The following is a 21,933-nucleotide window of genomic DNA, read 5'->3' on the forward strand; positions in this document are numbered from 1 at the left end:
CAATTATAAGGTCCCAAAAGCGAGACCTATTGGCTATGCCAATGCTTGTTTTAACTGCTGCAATCTATTGAAGCCTCACGGAGAACATCAAAGCGGCCGTGCGGCCGCGAAGGTGACCGCGATCGCAATCAAACATCAAAGCGGCTGTGCGGCCGCGAAAGTGAAAGTAATCTCGGTAAAGCGCAACGCGCGCGCCCGCGCACATGCACTGTAGCTCCTGGCTGGCCTGGTAGCACTTTTTGGAGCCCTCACAAAATGTCTCGCCAGACCAGCGCATGCGCTGGGTCAGACGAGACCTAAAAATGTGCCATGTTGCGCCCTATTTACAAAGTGACCCATCTAGGCAGATGCGTCACTTTGTAAAGCCCTGCACCACATTATACCTGTGCCAGGTATAATGTATGCAGGGTGGGTGTTACCCCGCAAAAAGCCTCGTAGAAGTGGCACATTGAAATCTATGAGAACTCAGTGCGCCGCTTCTAGGAGGCCATTGCGTCAATATCTTACACCTGCCTCACAGCAGGTGTAAGACTGATGCAGGCCCTTTCACATGGGGCTTGCCCCATGAGAAAAGACACATTGCTGAACTTGCGTCTATTTTCAGACACACCCCAGCAATGCATCACTTTTGCGCCTACAGATACGCCAGAAATACTGACGTATCTGTAACTCCTTGCGACATGATGCGACATACAGTAAATATGACGCATCCGTCACGTTGCAAGGAGGGTGCACTAAGAAGTGCCGCATCCCTGTTTTCACACAGCGAGGAATCACTTCTCATAAATAAGGCCCTAAATGTGTTTACATCTAATATTCAGGGATAGGTATGTGTGTTTTCAATATTGTAACACAGCAGCAGCACACCAATATTGCTGCAAATAATCTCTGTGACGCCCTCCAAATTTCTTATGTGTTAGGCCTTGTTTTGATCTAAAAGAAACTTTTTTTCAGTATACTGCATGAAACATAAACACAACATTTCTAAGCAAAATGGCTGTACTAGACTATCACACATCAGGCACATAAAACATAAATTAAAGGAAAACTGTATTTAAAACAATCCGTTTAAGAAATAATCAAGGTCATTAGGGCAAAACTCTGGAGAACGGAGCTGACTTTGTCAGGGGGCCCCCTGAAAGGCTGGGGCCCTGGGCCAGAGCCCACTTTGCCCCTGCATTAAAACGTCTCTGCTTCCCGTGGAAAGGCTGGTAGGGCAGGGGAATATTTCGTGACTTGTCTGCTCTCGTCAAAACATCTCGGACAGAAATACTTACCTATCAAGTTTGGCGTGTGGTTAACTCTTCATGTATATACACAATCCTTGCTGTTCACCACTTGCACGGGACACCTGTCGGAAAGACTAAGGGTGTGGAAGGGCCGTGCCAACTTTTGGAAGGACAGCGTCACGTTTCGGTGACGCCATTACTTTCTAGAAAAGCTGTCGACGAATTGCGCAAAGACTTGTAAATCAGGAAGCCCCACCCAGAGGTTCAACCAAAATTCCGACAGATACTCGTCTTGTTTACCTGTCAGTTTAGTGGCACCTCCCATCATCGTCGCGGAAATCCCGCACTTGGAATGATTTAATCTCTTGCGTGAGAGGCTCAGCTTCTTATAAAGAGAGGGAAGTGACGTACTCAGGGTTCGGTTTCAGAGGCGAGCAGAGGCATCAGAGGTGAGCACTACGGAGGGTGCTGCTTGTGATGACCGTCGAGCATTAGTTATCTCGTATCACCCACTCCAAGCAAGGCACGGTGAGTGTATTTGGGACTTTGGGATTTCTATATAATTTTAAATGAGAGCATTACAACTCCAAAACATTTGTGGCAGAGGTGTGGTGCATAGATACAGGTGTATAGGTACCGAGGCGGAATGTGCACCGTCCCAGCCACGTCTCTGGTCTGCCCATGTTGTGCGGGTCTCCTCTCAGGAGGAAGGGAAGAGAGGTAAGATTTACTCTTGCTCCATTGCCCCTTTCCCACCTCCAGCCACGAAATATCTCGTTTTGTCAGCACAACGATTTTGGGGATTGTCGGATGACTGAAAGCAAGTGAGAGAGATATCCGGGTTTAGCTTTAGTATTAACACAATAAATCTGTCTGCCTGGTAGACTTTGGCTCTGAAACAGTAAGAGGGCTGTAGTTAGGACCATTGGAATTCTGTTGCAAGGGAGGGCCAAATTATGTGACAGGGTTGACTAAATTATGGGGAAAGAAAAGCCAATTTATGTGGCATAATGCAGCACATTTTGCGATAGTATTATTTCCATATTTTGTCATTTTTACACAGGCTAACACTGTGTGACCAAAGGTTTCACGTCATTAGTACCAGTTTAACACCCGATAACAGTGGTAAGCAACAGAACGCGACCAGTCAGCCTTTGGGGAGGAAGGGCCTTTCACTGCACTGGCAACATGTGTCACTGAGTTTCTCAGAACGTTTCATCTGTTTGAGGTAGAAACAATTTTGTGTTAAATTCTGCAGATTATGCGTTAGATGATGAGCAATGTGGCAAATGTGGCAAATCCATCATTATGCAGTAAACACTACAGGCACAATATCGCATAATTTCAGTGGCCCTGGATATACATTGCAAGAAAAGGAGGGAAGTGATAAAATGCAGTTACCACATAAAAATGCATATCAGAATAAGAAGATATCAGTGGTTGTAAACACATTTTAATACGCTCAATTAACGGAGTTTATCAATCCACCAACTGATGGCAGACTGTACTAAATGAACAAGCATTTGCAATGCAAATCGGTCTCGCTTTTGGGACCTAATAAGTTTTTAGCTATGCAGACAAATAAAACAAGGAGTATAAATTCTATATTTTAGAAAGCAAATTGATGCCATAACTGGTTTAGTGCGATTATGAAAATCTAGTCTTAGATATTACGCGGTCTTAAACACCATGATGCTATTAAAACAAGCACAGAGAAGCAGTACATTTTTCAATTGTCCTTAGTAATATGCAACTAACAGCTATTGACAAAGCCAATAGTCTTGGCCTGTTGTTGGTGTAATGTTACTTGTTGTATCATATTGCTGCTATAACAGAAGCAGCAAAATACCAGTTGTGTGGCACAGTATGCTAACCACAGATTTTTAGTTTACGTGTTTTAAGCCACGCCCTTTATAAGATTGGCCATGCCCCTTTGAGAGACCTCCCCCCAGTTTCTTCATTTTACTTAAAGCCCTGTATATAAGGTTCCAGAGCTTTCTTTAACAAGACTATACTAGAATTAGAGCAGAAAGCAAATATTGCAGAGAATTCTATGACTTTGCTGCTACAATTGAAAAAGTTCTGTCCCCAGACAAAAAGAAGATTTCTAATTGGGTATTCATGTTTTTGCCGTAGCTTTGTAGCTCACGCCAACGTTGTAAAAGGCATTTACTCGCATTGCTAAATCTACGGCTACACACACCGAACAATGATCAACATTGCAACAATCTGATGACAAAACTTAAACACGATATCAACCTATTAATCACAACAGATCCCACTCAACCAATCAGAAAGCGGAATCAGGTGTGTAATTGAATGCTTGAGATCAAGGTTTGAATTCACCCGCATCTGACAAGGACACACTAGAGAAATACAACGAAATGCAAATGTGTGTAACTTGCAATATTATACCACTTTAGAATTACCAGTGTTGTTTCTTCCACCTTTCCTGCTGGTTGGCAGTGGTGCTTAGACCGGTCACTTCGTGCCAAACAATTTCTCCCTCCATGGCTGTTTCCATGTTGCAGAGATGGGCGAACCTCATTAGAACACTTACGAAGTTGGTTTTCGGTGACTAGGGGCGGGAAGGGACAATAGAGAGGGCAATAATGGCATAGGAGTTGGCAGTAATGAGGCATCAGAGGGGGTATTAACAGGGAGATAGAGCAGGCAATAATGGCATAAGGCAGGACAATAATAGCACATGGAATAGGTTAATAACAGGGCAATAAATAAGCAAAAAATACTACTTTAGAAAGGGTAATAATACTACCTCAGAGAGAGCGTTAAGAGGGCATCGGGGAGGGGATGGGGTTAACATGGCATCAGAAAGGACAATGATAGGGCCTCAGAGGTGTTAATAACAAAGCATCAGTGGAAGGAATAACAGCAAATTAGATAAAACTATAACAGGGCGTCCGAGAGAATAAAAGTGGTGCTTCAGATTGGGTAATAATAGGGCATCCGAGAGGGCTGAGGAGCGAATCAGAGGGGCTAGAAGGTGATGAGAGGGGACAATAACAAGGCATCAAAAGAGGACAATGATCAGGCGTCAGCGAGGATACCCAGACACAACAATATGACGGGGCAATAACCAGGTACCCGACACAATAACAGGGTATTAATAATAGAGGGAAATGGAGCATCAAGACCTGAAATTTTATAATACCTACTTGGGATGCCGCCTGGCTGCAGATGAGTCTTAGTGTCTGTGTGTCCAGAGGCTGCAGACGGGAGGCGCTTCTAGGTGGCAACTCACTCTGCCCTGCAAGGGCTGGCTGCAGCATTGCAGGCAGGCTGAGCTCATTCAAGGTTGTGATTCCGGGACCATTAGCCACCCGGCCCGCGGTCTCCACACACACGCTGTTGTGAAAGTTCAGTGCGGACCGCCCAGTGATACTGTCCAGGTGGCCGCTTGGCGCTGAAATCCCCGGGTCAGTTATCCGAATGGGATGCATTCGGTACTAGGTAAGGGTAAAAATAATAACACCGTTGTGGTAGCGTGGCAGCAGCCCGGTGCCAACTGCCTGCTGCAGCTCTGGGAGCTGCGTCATTACTGAATTTGCAGCGTAGCCCCAAACCATACATCTCGAAGCCGGCCGCCCTCCTTATTTAAATCTTTGGGAATCTCATACCACATCAAATGAAAACATAAGCTTTAGGCTCTCTCTGCAATTGGGACTCCACTGTTTGGACACCGGTGTCTCCTGAGCTGCATTGACACAGCCGCATGAAGGACTGTCGTCTTCAGGGCTTCAGGCCATGCCCCCAAACCAGCACGGCCGCCTGACTTCCGACTCAGGTCGCGGCAGCGTCTTCCACAAAGAAAGAATACTTATTATGATATACTTTTTTCTCCCTGCAGTTACATTTCCGCATTTTGTACTTTCTCCTCCTCTCCGCTATTGTTTTCTTTCCGCCAGCTGAGTTCCAATAGTCTGACTAAAAAACAGAACAAACTGCTAGATGATGGACTGCGATGGGGAGGGACGGGAAGAAATTGCCTTGCGCAGAACGCGAAAATGAAACCATGCCTGCCCCACAACTAGCGTAAGAGGGAGCCTCAAGGGCGGGTCCAGTGCCACTTCCGGCATCCTACTGGCCAATAGCATACGAGTCAGGTGTTCAAGGACGTGCCTCCTGCCCAGGAATGTGCCATCAGGTGGCCGTTTTGGATTTGCTAAATCGGTATCTCAGTGTAATCGGAGAGATCCAACACCCGTTGTACCTAATGTACAGAATGCTGAAAATAATTCTAGACTCGCTTTTTGAGTAATAGGTAATTGTACCTATTGCATTATCTTTGTAAATATTTAGAAACATTCTTTTTATGAAACGAATTGAACAAGATATTACAAGAATCCTATTGAAATAAAATAAAATGCATTTTCTTCCATTTGCTTGACCTGACAATGCCCTTAGCTTTCATTAACTTCCAACCCAGCCCTTCAAAGATGGCCGCCTTCATTGCAGTTACCTCCAGGAAGTAGGCATGGCTGGTAGCCGGTGTAACTCCAGAGCTCGGAGCATGATCCCTCCGCAACACAGACAGACTGCGGGAGGTGGGGGGGGACTTCGAAGAAATTGCCTCGCGGGTAACGCAATAATTAAACGAGCTTGCCTCACAGTAAAAGAAACCCAGAAAGGCACATTTAAACCGGAGCAAAGAAAAATAGTCTGTGCAGTAAAGGGGCTGCTAGCCATGGAAGGACACAAATGACGACATGCTGTCATAGGAAGGGACTAGGAAGCTGAAAACCAATCAGAATGCAGCATTTAGGATGTAAGCCAATCCAAAAGATGGGCGGAGAGTGGGCGGAGCTTAAATGAAGCTTCCCTACTATAGTATATATACTATAGTATATACTGCATGTCTCAACGAGACAGCGTAAGCGCTGCCTAGGCGAGACCTAAAAAGGGAGAAACAGAAAGACAAACATTGGAATGTAGAAGCAGAAGGCTTATACCAGCCATTGTAAGCCCGTGGCCACTTCATTGTCTTCGGTGGAGCTCCCAACATTCCAATGTTCTAATAAGTATAAAAAATGCTGATGGAATTCCGCACATGTTCCCAGGTGTGGAGGAGACCACAGCGGAATCTGATTTTCTCCTTGAGGATTCTGTCGTAATGGGTGGGTGTATTCCACCATAGCTTTCCCAAAGTAAAGATATCATGAACAGAGTGTGCTTTTTAGGTCTCGCCTTGCTATCGCGTAAGCGATCGCAAAGCGAGACTATTGTAAAAGGGCATTTCAAAGTGCTCCCAAAAAGCGGATTGCATTGCTAGCACGCGCACAATCACGTGCTTGGTGCCGCCATGCACTCCGCTTTTTGGGAGCACTTCAAAGGGTCCGCTCCCCCGACTGGAATGCGCTCCCCGCCCCGCCAAGCACGCGCGCCACACTCCGCCGGGCTTGTTTGTTTTCCTTTCACTGCCGTGTCACTTTCAGTGAAAGCCCCTCCCACTCCCTCCTCGTCAGCTTCATGTTTTTTTTCAGCGCCGGGCTTGTCTTGTTTAAGCTTGCAATGTCACAATTCAAGTATATGGTATTAACGATTCTGAAGCAAACTCTAGAATTCTAAAAGCATAGAAACAGGAATTCAGTCTGACAAAATTAATCAAAGTCTCATTTGGACTGGGCTAAAGGACCTGATCACAGAGCCATTTTTCAGTGTTTAGCTTTCCAGGTGCCTAAGAATGCAGAAGCGCTGTGTGATTTTTGAATCCACCTACAATATCTATTGCATTCTTTACTGCACACTACACAAATTGTATTTTATTGGCAAGTTCTTTCAGTCTGTCTTGTTTATACTGTGATACAATATATATAGAACAACTGTGACCGTGAGCCAGATTCCACCAAAAATGCCAAAAGATACAGAGAGGACCTGAAATAATTACTATAAATATAATGGTAATGTATTGTTTAAGTAATTATCATGAGATGCAAACCCCTGAATATATGGACAGCAGACAGCTCATTCTCTGAGCTCTTCAAAGCAGCCTTCTTGAGCTGAGGTTTTCCACATACACAACATGCCCCTGGGCATAGGACTCCTCCATTGCTAACTACTTCCAACTCTTAGACCAGAGTCCTAGATTCGCTCAAGCAACATCACCTGGACTTATGTTAATGAGATCTACTTGTTACCCATACTTGCGTAGATATTGCATCTTGATATTAGCAAGGGGGTTGGGTTCAAAGCCAAGTGATTTAGCACACACAGAGCACAAGAGTCCCACACAACCAGGTATGATAAACTAATTGTTTTATGATTTACAGTTTAGATCACAGAAGAACGCTTCATGTGGATAGAGCAACCATTTACTTTTGCGTTTTTGTTTTTACCAACAGTGAAATCACCATGAAGGGTTCTGGAATGCGCCGAACAAAAGGAAAGGTAAGATGGCCCTATGCAGATTCCTGAGGGACAATTACATTTGCAGCATTACAGATTTGTCACTTACTCTGAGCACTTTGGGTGGGTGGATTACACTGGGCCAGAACGAAGGGCGCTTCTGCCAGACAGTGACACAGAACAAAGGGCTCTTCCACCTGGTAGGGGCACAGAACCAAGGGCTCTTTGGCAAAATAAGGGCTGGTAATGATGGGTTCTGACACACATAGATTGATAAAGTGATTTGTATTCATGTCGGTGGGTAGTCAAGCCTCATTTGAGGAGACCCACAAGAACTGCCCCAACCACCACATACAAATGTGCTTTTCTCTCTTCGTGCACTGTGAAGAAAGAGACATTTTGTGCGGGAGGAACTGAAACCACCACGTTCCAAGTAATGTCACCATAACAATCCTCCCTTATTACAAAGAGTAAAAATACAAACAAATGAAAATTACAGCCATTTCAAAACATAACACATGGAGGGACTCTAATAGATAATAGGAAACTCTGTAAAACATAATCTCCATGCTTGATCGTCCTATGAGTACACCGGCGAGAGTAGGTCCATCACAGCATCAGCCTCTCTCTTTGACACATTCAAATGGCACGTGCTATTGTGGTAAATAATTTAATTACCGGGACTTAATTTGATGCGGAAAATCTATAATAATAGCTCAGTAAAATAAGAGGCAGAATCCGTGGTATTAGAGGTTCGGAACGGGCTTTATTCCAAAATCAATTCGAATTGAGGACTCCATATTCCATCACCACGAAGGTTCAGGAAGTGAAGGACAAACTTTATTGACAAGTAATCATTTTTATACAATAGGCGTTATAGTGAAACAGATGCAGGAGGCGTAACAGTTAATTACAAAGATAAGAACATACATGCGTAACAAGAATGGGTGTAACTGGGCGTAACTTAAAGAACGTCATTGGATACGATGTCATAAATGGGTGGTTCTACGGAAGAATTTCGCAACGTCAGCAGAAATACTTGGCAGAGATGCGCGCGCAGCAGCATGACGTGTGATTGACGTGCAACTAGGGGGTGAAGGGGACTTGACATTTAGCTCTACATGTGGAGACAGAAGTCTGGGGTTATGTCAACCTAATCCCAAATCATATCTAACATCCTATGTTTAAAGAACTATGTTATCCAAAAAGAAAGGTCTCTTAGGATAGAATCTTATTCTATACTGACTATACTGACTGTTAGTGCGTGTACAAGCGTCTAAGTGTCTACACTAGATGCGAGGGCAGAAATCTTCCATAGTAACAGGGCTATGAATTACTTGCATAAAGACAGAGAAGCCGGGCCTTTTGCTCGGTAGCTGAAAGAATGTTTACTTAAACTACTAGACAGGAATGCATTGGATGAGGAGCGGAGCAGAGCAGATAATCTTGAAGGTGAAATACAGTTTTTGGCAGGCAGTCAGACAGGCCGAGTCAGGCACCGTTAGCCGCACAGGGAGTAGGACAAAGTTCATGGATACAGATGCGAGTTCAGACTGGAGCTTTCAGAGGCAGAAGGCAGAAAAGGCTTAATGGCAGAATCAGGGCCTACTCGCCTGGACTGTAAAATAGGATAAATGAACCATATAAAGCCGGTGGCCTTTCATACTTAGGAATAGAATATCCGGCCCATTCATGGCGGATCTGAAAGAGGACATGTTGACGGTGGACGCACATGTGTTTGCGTCTTCATAACTGGAACTGGAGGAAACATACATGTACTTATGAGTTATACATGAAACCGTTGGGGTCCAAGATAGGGGACATAACTGATCATAAGAATCCATATTTCCACATTCCCTCCTTGTCCCCTACTTGCCCTTAAGAGATATCAATCTTCATCAATCCGTTGATTTGTTCATATAACATCATTTGTTCTTCTTTCTTCTTCCGGAATCTTGAATGAAAACTTGGATGTGGGATACACGAGGTGGCACATAGACCACAAATCGCTGGCCCACATTGTAGGCATAAGCAGCAACTGAATAGTATGAGAAAGCCAATACCTAGGAAGGATAGGACCCTCCATCCAAAGGTAGATAATACACTCCAGAACCAACCGGACCAAGTCCAGGTGCCTGGATTCTGGTGTATCTGGCTTACAATCTTATGAAGGCGGGTTATGGCTTTATATACTGACGGCGAATTTTCTGGTATGAAAATGCAACAACTTGATCCGATGACCCTACAAGCTCCGCCCCTATCGGCCAGGATGACGTCAAGGACAAGACGATTTTGAAGCACAACAATCCGCATAGCAGACTGCTCTTCTGTTAAATTGCCTAAGGCGGAAATAGTTTCGTTTACTACTGCTTCAAGGGTTCTGGTTAATCTACCTATCAGCTTACTATTAGTGACTGTACCTATATAAGGAAAGAAACCTTTATTGAAATCTGTGTATTTCTCCCATGCTGTTTCAGTGTAATCGACTATTGGGAGATCTCTCTGCTGTCTATTGTGTACTAAATGAGTATTTCTATGATAATCAGGAGGAGCTAGGAAAACAGGTGGTAGAAGGAATGCTATGTAACAGGTACCATCCCAATCTAAAGGTAGGTGTATATATGCGGTCTGTCCACATATAAAATAGGAATGACGAGAAGCTCTAAATGTAGACTTGCCTTGATCACTGAATTTTATCACAGTGGTGCATTTACTATGGCCCATGTGTATGGAGCCATTCTTTCTTATGCATAGTTCCCCTTTAACTGGGAATACGGACATGGCAGGCAAAATTGGTGTAGCTTCAGATTCAACGTTCAGGATCATGAGGTTAAGTGTGAAATTACCTAATCCATATACTTCATTTTCTAGATCAGTTCCTGTTCTTTTGGGAAGTCCCTCCTTGTTAGGGTAGCAGACTTTAATCAAAGCTAAGTTCAGGTTTCCCCAAACCCAGTTGTCTTGATAAACTGCGGAATTCGAATCTAGGGAATTAATTAAACTAAACCATGCTCCACAGGAGCCATTGTGTGTGAACGGATATGGAAAGAGAGGCAGAATTCCCTTATAGTTCTGATAGGGAGGGAGTCGGCCACATATCCAACAATTTGTAGCATTGCTAGTCTGATGGGAATGATGTAACATACTAATAAAAGTGTTATTGCGCAGCGCAAATCTATATGACAACTCATGCGGGGGAAATTCACTAAAAGAATGTTCAGCAGTAACATTGTAAACATGTTTAGAAATAGGATAATATATGTGCAACAATATACTTGCAGCCATTATTAAAAGACATAAGAAAAATAAAATTAATAACGTCACTGTGCAATGACTACGCAGTGATTTACAGTACGCATGTTGTTTCATTCGCTTCCTTCTGTGTCTTTCTCTATTCAGGTCTAGGGGATTCATGTCAGGGACAAATTCGACCGATTCACCTTGGAGAGGACTTAAACAATCAAATTGTCTGACTTGGTAGACCTTAATTTTAGTCTGTATTGTTCTTTGTCATTCAGTTCAACCAAAGGAAGCTTTGAGTCAATCGGTGAAGACACGCAAGGTGTGTCATTTACATCGGACGGTAGTCCATGAAATTTCTTGATATGACTTGAATGTATCCAGCCTTTTCGACCTTCGATCTTCACGGCTGTCCTCGTTGTTAATAGTACGAGTTGAGGCGATCTCCACCTAGGATCCAGCTGAGACTTCCGGTCAAAGTTCCGTACTAACACCAAATCCCCCGGAACTACGTCGTGGGGTTTCACCTCGGTGTTGTCGGGAAAGGCTGCAGCTACCTGTGAACGACAAGATTGTAGTGCAGACATCAAGGAAGCCAGGTAATCTGTCAGCATATTACAGTCAATGTCAGTTATTTTACGAGGTATAGGCGTCCCCCACATATTTGGTGGTCTACCGAAGATCACCTCATACGGGGATAGCCCTGTTCGAGAATGTGCTACCATTCTCATGTAAAAGAGTGCAACTGGTAAGGCTACTACCCAGTCGACACCTTTTTCTCTACATATTTTGGACAATCTTATTTTCAGAGTTTGATTATGTCGTTCCACGAGACCTGCTGCCTCGGGGTGTCGGACACAGTGAAATCTCCATTGATAACCTAACAAAAGTGAAACGTGTTTCATTAGTTCGGATGAGAACGGCTGGCCGTTATCTGAGTAGACAGCACGTGGTAAACCGTACCGTGGGAAGAATTCTCGAACCAACTGTCTGGCAGTAGTCGGGGCAGTGTAATCTGAAACCGGGTATGCCTCTGTCCAACGGGAAAGAGCACAAACAACTACAAGAACATATTTGAATCCTCGACATCGTTCCATCTGGATATAATCCATCTGGAGGACTTCAAAAGGGTGATCAGGAGGCTGAAATCCACCTTGTTCTACGGGAATGCTTTTACCTGGGTTAAACTGACAACAGATCATACAGGTACGAACTTTTTGTTTAGCTGCTGCTCGTAAATGTTTGTTGAACCAAATGTGTTGAATGCTGTCTAGCATAGCTTTTTCTCCTAGGTGCGCTGGACTATGTATTGTATTAATGATAACTTGGACCATTGAGTCGGGAAGAAACCATATAGATTTTTCTTTCGTCATCCATCCCTGATCGGTTTGGATCCCTCCTAATTCAGTCCATTTCTTTATTTCTTCTGGTGTAGCATGTGTCTGTATGTCAATTACGTCAAGAGCGGGATCCTTAACCGTCATGCAATGTGTTGGTGTCGGAACTATTGTCTTTGTCATGTCAGATTTGTGAGTTTGAGCAGTCTGTTTAGCTGTTCTGTCAGCTAAATCATTGCCTTGGGAAATGATATCAGTAACTTTCGTATGAGCTTTACATTTCATAATTGATATTGCAGTGGGTAGATGTATTGCATCTAATAAGGCATGGATGAGGGGTCCGTGCTGAATGTGGGCACCGTGAGAAGTTAAATAACCTCTCTCTCGCCACAGCACGCCGAAGTCATGTACAACTCCGAATGCATAACGTGAATCAGTATATATGTTGACTTTTTTATTCGTAGCTTGAATACAGGCTTGTGTCAGAGCGACGAGCTCTGCTGCTTGAGCTGACAAGGTATTTATGCGATTTGTTTCAATAACTTCAGTATCTGTTGTGACTGCATACGCGGCCACTAGCTCTCCTGTACTTGTTCTCATACATGAACCATCTACATACAACGTCAGGTCTGGATCTGTCAATGGGACGTCTGTCAAGTCTTGTCTGGGTTTCGTTGTGATAGTAATAACTTCAATACAATCATGTGCTAGTGGGTCTGTTCCGTTTACTGGCAAAAGTGTGGCAGGATTCAATGTACTACAACGTCTGATTTCTATGTGTGGCTGAAACAATGTTAGTTCGTAACCGGTGAGTCGTGCTATAGTCAAGTGTTGTGTCTGTGTGCGGTTCAAGAGAACCTCTACTGCGTGTGGTACTTGTACTGTCAATTGATGTCCTAACACTATGGCATCGCTTTGTCTGATTGCTAAAGCTGTCGCTGCCACTGATTTCAGGCACGCAGGCAGAGCCTGAGCTACGGGATCTAATGTACTAGAAAAATAAGCACATGGTTTGTGTGATCCTGCTTGTTCCTGTGTGAGTACTGACAAGGCAGTACCTTCGCGTTCTGTAACAAAGAGTGTAAACTGTTTACTGTAACATGGTGTTGCTAGAACAGGTGCTTGGCATAAAGCTTTCTTTAAACTTTCAAAGGCGTGTGTATGTTCTTGAGTCCAAGGGAGGACAGTCGATGTGGCCGCCTCCTGTGTTGTCAACTGAATAAGTGGTTTTGCTAGAAATGCATACTGAGGGATCCACTGCCTACAATATGAAGTGAGGCCTATAAAAGCCCGCACCTCCTTTTGTGTCTTGGGTATTGGCATGTTAGCAATTAACTGTATGCGGTCGGGTGTAAGCTGCCTTCCCTCCTTGGACAGCGAGTGACCAAGGTAAACAACTCGCTGGACACAGAATTGCAGCTTAGAAGGGGACACCTTGTGCCCTTTTTCGGCCAAAAATTGTAAAACCGTCAGTGAAGCTTTTTCACATTCAGGTTCGCTTCTAGCGGTGATCAGCAGATCATCGACATATTGAAGCAGGGCAGTGTTGACTGGCATGTGGATACTGTCAAGTTCTCGTTTCAGTGCTTGGCTATAGATGCTGGGGCTTTCTGTGAATCCTTGAGGTGCGCGCGTGAATTTAAAGCTTCGTCCATTTAAACTAAATCCGAACAAGTATTGGCTTTCCGGATCTATTGGGACGCTGAAAAAGGCATTCTTGAGATCAATTACAGTAAAGAATGTTGCTTCGGAATCAATGGTTGTCAGTAATGAAGAAATGTCTGGAACTACGGGGTATTGTGGTACAATACATTTATTTACTTCGCGCAGATCAATAACCAATCGATATACTGGCGAGGCTTTTGGATCAGTTCGTTTAAGGATCGGAATTATCGGGGAATTACATACATTGGAGTCGGTTTCCACAACCACTCCTTGGGTAATAAGCTCGTCAATGATTTGCAGTAAAGCCACTACAGCATCTGGGGGTAACTTGTATTGTCGCATTCGTGGTAGTACCACTCCTGTCTTTAGTGTGACTCGATATGGTGTAATATTCATGCAACCAACATCTGTAGGGCCTTGTGCCCATAAATGTGTGGGTAAAGTCTGCAGTCGGTGATCCATATCTCGGGACACATAGTGCCCCTTGAAATCACGTAAAAACAATCTTACTCCTTCCGGAGAACAACATATTATAGCTCCTAGAGCTTTCAATGTTTTTATACCTAACAGGTTTTCTGGACATGATTTAGTAAGCAATAAATCTGTAGTTCGTGTCAAAGGACCAATCGTAAGTGGAAGAGGCTGTGATACCTCATTAATGATAGGTTTTCCTGAAAAACCAAGGGAAATATTCTGTGAGCCTGAGAGGGGTGCCCCTGGAACTTCACTACGTTTTATTGTTGTTCGGCTTGCCCCTGTATCAAGTAAAAATTTCCTATCCTGGCCTAACAGTTCACTGTGTACATAAGGTCCTTCTTGATCTACAGGGACCTCGATAAGGGGTAAGCCAACTTCCCTCGCTAGGCTGTTTCATGAGTATCGTTGATAATCAGGGTAGTCATACTGTGCAGTCTGGTACATCTGTCGTGTCGTTGTTGGTGTAGCAGCAATAGGCTGCTGTGGTGGAGCTGGCATAGACTGTTGCGGAGCTGGCATGGCCTGTGCATGCTGCGGAGCTCCTGGTTGGTTCTGATCCTGTCTAAGTGGTCGTGGTCTTTCTTTTGTATTACCTATGGCGATATTATGTTTTAAAACTGGACAATCGTGTACATAATGGCCTGGCTGTTTACAATAGTTGCATGTCCCTTTTACAGGACCTGCTGAAACACTGGACTGTGTCATACCCTTTTTATGACCGTCAGCTGGAACTGTCTGGGAAACTAGCATTTTCATTTTCGTGTCTTTCATGCGTCTTTGTTCATGTTCTTGTTCCTCTCTAATTCTATTGTGATGGTACTGTAGCATTTGTAACATTTGTGACGGAGTGTTACCTTGCCAGGTACTCTCGAATTTCAATACTCTATTCTTAACTTGGGGCAGGGCATTTTCAACTAATTTTGTCACAAACAGATGTGGATAAGATTCGCTACTTGCTTTTATTCCACTATTTATACCAAAACATTTTTCGAATCGGGCATAGAAATCACTAGTGTCTTCATCTTGCTTTTGTTTACAGGCTGAGATTGCACCCCAGTCTTCCTTTTTCGTAGTTAATAAACGTGGCAGTACCTGTACTAGTAAACCTGGTAGTGTTTTGGTCTTTTCCCCAAGCCCTGAACCTGGACCTCGAGCTTTTTCTTCGTTTTCTAATGCTGTCCAATCTATCTTCTGGTCTCCCACCTCCCAGTCCTTTTCCTTGAGTTTTTCGTAAATGCCCGCAGGCATTAATACCTTCAATATTGTCATAATGTCGGGATAGGTATATTCTCCCATGAGCAACATGTCTTTAATTTCACGGTGGAAACCCGCTGGGTCTTTGTCATGACTGGGTACCACTTTCTTCATTTCTAATAGTTCTATTTTAGATATGGGTGTGTATACAAACACACGTTTAAACTGATTGTCATCACCTTTTATCGGGTGCACTTCGCGTAAGGGATTCTGTCTATCCATATAATACGTCGTTCTTTCCTTGATGGGCAGTGAGACATGTTCGGGGCATACAAAAAGAATATACTGCTTTCTGGATTCCAGTATTTCTCTAATTAACTCAGTACCTGAACCTCTCCATTTATTCGTGAGTAATTCAGTTAACATATCAGGTAAGGGACCAGGATCGGAGTGTTGGCTTTTATATAATACGAGGAGTTGTTGAATCATGTAGATACCAGCTAAACGCTGTTCATCGGGGTTGAGGTTCAAAAACGTGTGTGCTAGTGTATCATCACTATATTTTCCGGGACTGTCAACCCAGTGAACGGCTGACCTGGCTAATTCTTGTTCGTCCATAGAATCGAGTATGTGATAACCCCTTCGTGCTCGGAGCAATTTGTCAGCGGCTTGGAACGAATGTTCGGGGGACCTTATATTTATTATTGGGTTTTGGAAATTTCTGTTATTATCTGAACGTATCGGACGTATCGGATCAGTAAAGCATCTAGTATTATTGCAAGATCTTCCTCTACCTACATAGGCCATAGTTTCTAACTGTCCTGTGGGCAGTTCTATTTCTTCCCCCTCTTCGGTTTGTTCAGGCTCGTCTACTGCTAATCTTTCTTCGTGTATTCGTTCTATTTCTTTGCGGATCTTGCGGCACATAGCTACTATACATGATCGTTTATCATGTCTCCCTTCTGATATATTCCGACTCCAGGTGGTAAGAATTTGCATTTCTTCCGGATTTACTCCTGGTCGGTCTTGATTTCTGACCACACAATTTATGAGGAAACGTAACAGTTCCCCCTGTATCTCCACTTTCTGGTACTCCAAGGCTCTATTAATACTTTCGGAATCTCGTCCCGACTGGACAAAATGATATATATTTTCTAAATGTGCAGTCATTCCTGGTAGCCTCCCTAAATATATTGCAGCTTGTCGGATACGTAATGATGCCAGCAGCATTTCATCCTTTTTGCCGGGCACAGGATCATATCTACAATCTATTAGAAGTTCTTTAAGCGTGTCGGGAGTTACTAGTTTGGGCGTACGTTGGTGGGTTGATTCTTGAAAGGAAAGTTTATTTACTCTGGGTGGCGTGGAAAAAATGTTTGTTGTACCTCCCGTAGCACCACCTGGGGTGCTGGATGTGAAAGGATTCGTTGAACGTGATATGGCAACCATAGTGGTGGGTGCAGCTGTAGAAACAGATGTGCTTGCCGGGACTTGTGTCGGAATTTGTTGTTGCGGAGGTATAGACGGAGGAGGGTCTTGGCGTTGAACCCCCTCGGCAGGCGGTCTATGTGGCGCAGCATTAGCATACTCGGGAGCTGCGTCGTCTAAATAAGAAGAAAGAAAAACATCTTCTGCGGTTCTGGGATGCCCTTTGGGATGTACTTTTATCGGAAACAATGGGGGTGGCAAGTCTTTGGGTATCTCCAGAGTAGCCTTAGGTAACCCTTCGGCCAGAAGAGGATACATACCATTCATAAGGGCATTTCTTTGTCTGTCTACTTGTTCTGCTTTTACTCGAATACCTTCTTCAATTAATAAATTTTCTCGAACTTTATCTGAATTCTCCTTACTCTTCTCTTCCTGTCTACGTGCTTTTTCTGTACGTCTATACGATTCTTTACGCCATAATTCAATGGCATCTTTCTGTGATTGTCTAGCTTTCTTTTTCCATAATTCTTCCTCTACTTTCACGATACAATCTGCATCCCAGGTCCCAGCTGCGGGCCACCTCTGACTTTCTGGTAATTCCTTGGTGTAGTCTACCCATAAATCAAGAAATAATATGGCGTCTAGGCCATGTTTATGATACATGAAGTACCCTGGAGTGTCCCTAGGAGGAATGGGAACAGCTTCTTCGAGTACTCCTTTTCTAGTTTTGATCTGTCTTAATTTCGAAAAGAACGGCATATTGAGAACTGATCTGATCTGATACCTAATTCTGAACACGTTTAATACAACAAAACACAATAATGAACAGTCATTCACACCACAATATGCAGAACATATTTAAAACATTTAACATTTAATATTTAATGAACAACAATGATGGCCATTTAGGGAACTAGTCACTAAACATGATACTCGGCATTAACTAGGTAATTCTGAATTATATACTTGACATACTTGATATACTGCTAAACAGTACAGATACACTGCTGAAACAGTGCAGACCGGATTTGTGTACCCAAACCCGTCTTGACTGGCACAACCTATGTGCACGTCAGAATGCCTCCCCGATAATGGTACTCACCGGGTAGCTCGGAACGGAAGGCCTCGGAACTGAACTGAACTGGACTTGGACCGGACTGGACTGGACTGGACTCGACTCGTGACTTGGATACTTCGGAACTTCGGAACTGGTGGGCCTCTGTATACCTCGGATCTTGCTCTCTCAGCTAGGCTCTGGTCGGGATACTTCGCACTTCTCACCGCCTCGTCTGGGTGTTGATCGCAGCCTCAGTTACCCCCGCTCGGCAGGAGGGAGATACAGGAAATCCTGTGGGTACGCGTTGTTGTCCGTCCAGCTGTGACAGGAGACCGGGCCTGCAACGCACCTCCGGCGCGTGAGATGAGAAAGTGTCCCTGTTCGGGCGTCATCTATGTGGTAAATAATTTAATTACCGGGACTTAATTTGATGCGGAAAATCTATAATAATAGCTCAGTAAAATAAGAGGCAGAATCCGTGGTATTAGAGGTTCGGAACGGGCTTTATTCCAAAATCAATTCGAATTGAGGACTCCATATTCCATCACCACGAAGGTTCAGGAAGTGAAGGACAAACTTTATTGACAAGTAATCATTTTTATACAATAGGCGTTATAGTGAAACAGATGCAGGAGGCGTAACAGTTAATTACAAAGATAAGAACATACATGCGTAACAAGAATGGGTGTAACTGGGCGTAACTTAAAGAACGTCATTGGATACGATGTCATAAATGGGTGGTTCTACGGAAGAATTTCGCAACGTCAGCAGAAATACTTGGCAGAGATGCGCGCGCAGCAGCATGACGTGTGATTGACGTGCAACTAGGGGGTGAAGGGGACTTGACATTTAGCTCTACATGTGGAGACAGAAGTCTGGGGTTATGTCAACCTAATCCCAAATCATATCTAACATCCTATGTTTAAAGAACTATGTTATCCAAAAAGAAAGGTCTCTTAGGATAGAATCTTATTCTATACTGACTATACTGACTGTTAGTGCGTGTACAAGCGTCTAAGTGTCTACACTAGATGCGAGGGCAGAAATCTTCCATAGTAACAGGGCTATGAATTACTTGCATAAAGACAGAGAAGCCGGGCCTTTTGCTCGGTAGCTGAAAGAATGTTTACTTAAACTACTAGACAGGAATGCATTGGATGAGGAGCGGAGCAGAGCAGATAATCTTGAAGGTGAAATACAGTTTTTGGCAGGCAGTCAGACAGGCCGAGTCAGGCACCGTTAGCCGCACAGGGAGTAGGACAAAGTTCATGGATACAGATGCGAGTTCAGACTGGAGCTTTCAGAGGCAGAAGGCAGAAAAGGCTTAATGGCAGAATCAGGGCCTACTCGCCTGGACTGTAAAATAGGATAAATGAACCATATAAAGCCGGTGGCCTTTCATACTTAGGAATAGAATATCCGGCCCATTCATGGCGGATCTGAAAGAGGACATGTTGACGGTGGACGCACATGTGTTTGCGTCTTCATAACTGGAACTGGAGGAAACATACATGTACTTATGAGTTATACATGAAACCGTTGGGGTCCAAGATAGGGGACATAACTGATCATAAGAATCCATATTTCCACACTATGATCATTTGAGGTGGGAAATACACCTTACTACTCACAGTTGACAAGTCAGGACCTACATAAACTTCAGCAACACTGGTCAATTCACTATGAAGAGATGTCTTGATACCCTCAAGTTCACTTGCTCGCTGACAGACTTCAGAAAGAAACTCAAGACCTGGCTCTTCGACTGGAAGACAGCACCCAGATACCCCCACAAATGACTGATTGATTACTTGACTTGTCAAACTGACACTTTGTAGCACACGTCCATCCAGTCCGCCTTCAAGTAACCACAGGCTGATTCCTTTTCCCATCATCACATTCACAGAAAAGTCAATTTCCACACTCTGCTGATGTTCCCACACTTCCTACCTCTCTAGCACACCAAAACTTCCCTTAGACCTGGTTTAAAATAAATAGGCTCCTCCTATTCCTGTTTGGTGGGTTTCAGAAAAGAAGTGCAACAAACGTAAGATGCAAACTCGCTTTATTCAGTCCGATCTCCACACCTCCTGGCAGAAGCTGTTGATTCCCCCACATTCCATGTTTCACGCAGGGAGCTCAGAGAACCCACGAGCAGAGCACTCCAGAACCCAACACACCCCCCTTCCTTCACAAGGCAACAAAAATTATAACAATGATGAACAAAATAGATGGCGCAAACTGAAAGAAAAACAATGACCTACCACAAAATGGAAGAAGACAATACAGAATCTGATGCATGACGTAATCTTGGAACCTGGCAGGGGCGACTCTCATCCTGGGAGGAATTTCCCTGCAGGGAGTGCAATCTAAACGGACAACCATCTTCTCACTAACATACACAGCCTTGGATCCCGGTACTACAGAGAGAGCACAGTTATTCCACATCTTCCCATTCTCCAACACCACCACGTGGTCTTTCACCTCCTTTACTCTTACAGATGCTGAGAATCGAGAAGCCCCCTTGTGAATAAATCCGTGTTTCTTGGTCCTCACCCAATCTCCAATGCAAACAGGGGAAGCTCTGACAGAATCAGTTCCATACTTTGATTGTAACACTGCTTGGACATCAGCCACTCTGTCCAACTTACACTGATCAACCTCCTTCCTGGACATTCAGTCCTTGTTTAACTTGGAACCAGCAACTCTTCCCCTGAGTAGGGTGAAAGGAGACATGCCAGTACTGATGTGAGGAGTGGCACTTACCACCCATAACATGTCAGGAATCTCCACCCTCCAGTGCAACCCATTAACCCAGGCTAACTGTAACTGGTCCGTGATGACCCAGTTCATTCACTCAACGAGACCATTGCTGCGTGGGTGGTAGAGAGAAGTGAGACTGTGCTTGATGCCATGTTCCCTGAGAAAATTCTGCATTTCCATGGACACCAACTGAGTGCCATTATTAGTCACTAGTTCCTCAGGAAACCCCTCACGAAGAAACACCTCCTTGAAAAATTTGATGATGGTCGTGGAATTGACGCTGTCCACAAACTTCACCTAAGGCCATTTGGACATGTAGTCTACCGAAACCAACGCATACATAGAAGAATTCCCAGTGACTTCAAAAGGTCCAGCTACATCAAAAGCCAATTTGCACAAAGACAAGTTCTTCACAGCAATGGGATCGATGAGAGAGAGTTTGTCGCTCAGGACACATGCACAGCAGTTCCGAACGTAATGTTTAATGGACCTCTCCGGGCCCGGCCACCAGAAGTCTTCCCTAACCTTGCGTTTCATGGCGCAAATACCAAGATGACCTTCATGGGCCAGATCTAAAATCTTCTTGCGCATGCACACAGGAACTACCAATAAGCCCCCCCTGCGCAAGATCCCATCAACCAAGGACAGCTCCTCGCCAACTCTTTTGAATGGAATCAATACAGGAGCTAAATCCTTGTTGTTGGGCCAACCAGGTGTCACAAAATATGCCATTTTAATTTTGTCGTCTTCAAACACAGCCTGCAACCATTCTATTTCTTTATTTTTCTGGCAACTGCCTCTATTTAACTTTCTTGATAGAAAACGACCAGCTGAGGTTATTAAAATTCCACAATCATTTTAGCATTCTCTAGATTCCAGTCCATAGAAATTGTCTTCCACAAGCACCTGTAGACAATAATATTTTTTTCAAATCTTGCATTTTTGTTGATATGACCACAGAGGGCCCTGATTTCATATTAAAAACAGAGCTTTGGACTATACCATTTCCCTCTGAAAGGCAATATTTCTCTCCATGTGTTCCCATTCCTGGCGTGTCACGCCGTTTGGTGCTTACTTTCCCTTCATGTGAAAGAACAGTAGATGTTTCAGCACCTAGGCTAATGTGCTGCATAGCTAAATGCATTTAAGCTCCCAAAGGCGAGACCGATTGCATTGCAAATGC

At 44.0% G+C, this 21,933-nt stretch overlaps 1 protein-coding gene across 3 annotated transcripts in view; it reads left to right on the forward strand.

Moving 5' to 3' along the window:
- Positions 1-1,591: 1,591 nt before the first annotated feature.
- Positions 1,592-21,933, forward strand: part of LOC146784295 (uncharacterized) — a 305,758-nt gene continuing 285,416 nt past the window's right edge. For 2 of the 3 annotated variants that reach the window (XM_085635523.1, XM_085635522.1), the window contains exons 1-2: positions 1,630-1,757; positions 7,589-7,634. In XM_085635523.1, coding sequence (XP_085491649.1) covers positions 7,599-7,634 — 36 coding nt within the window. In that variant the 5' untranslated portion in view covers positions 1,630-1,757; positions 7,589-7,598. Of the gene's footprint in view, positions 1,758-7,588; positions 7,635-21,933 lie in introns of all 3 variants that reach the window. The other variant, XM_085635521.1, reaches the window with a different exon arrangement.

This window comes from Triturus cristatus, chromosome 11, assembly GCF_964204655.1.
Source record: "Triturus cristatus chromosome 11, aTriCri1.1, whole genome shotgun sequence".
Lineage (NCBI taxonomy): Eukaryota > Metazoa > Chordata > Amphibia > Caudata > Salamandridae > Triturus > Triturus cristatus.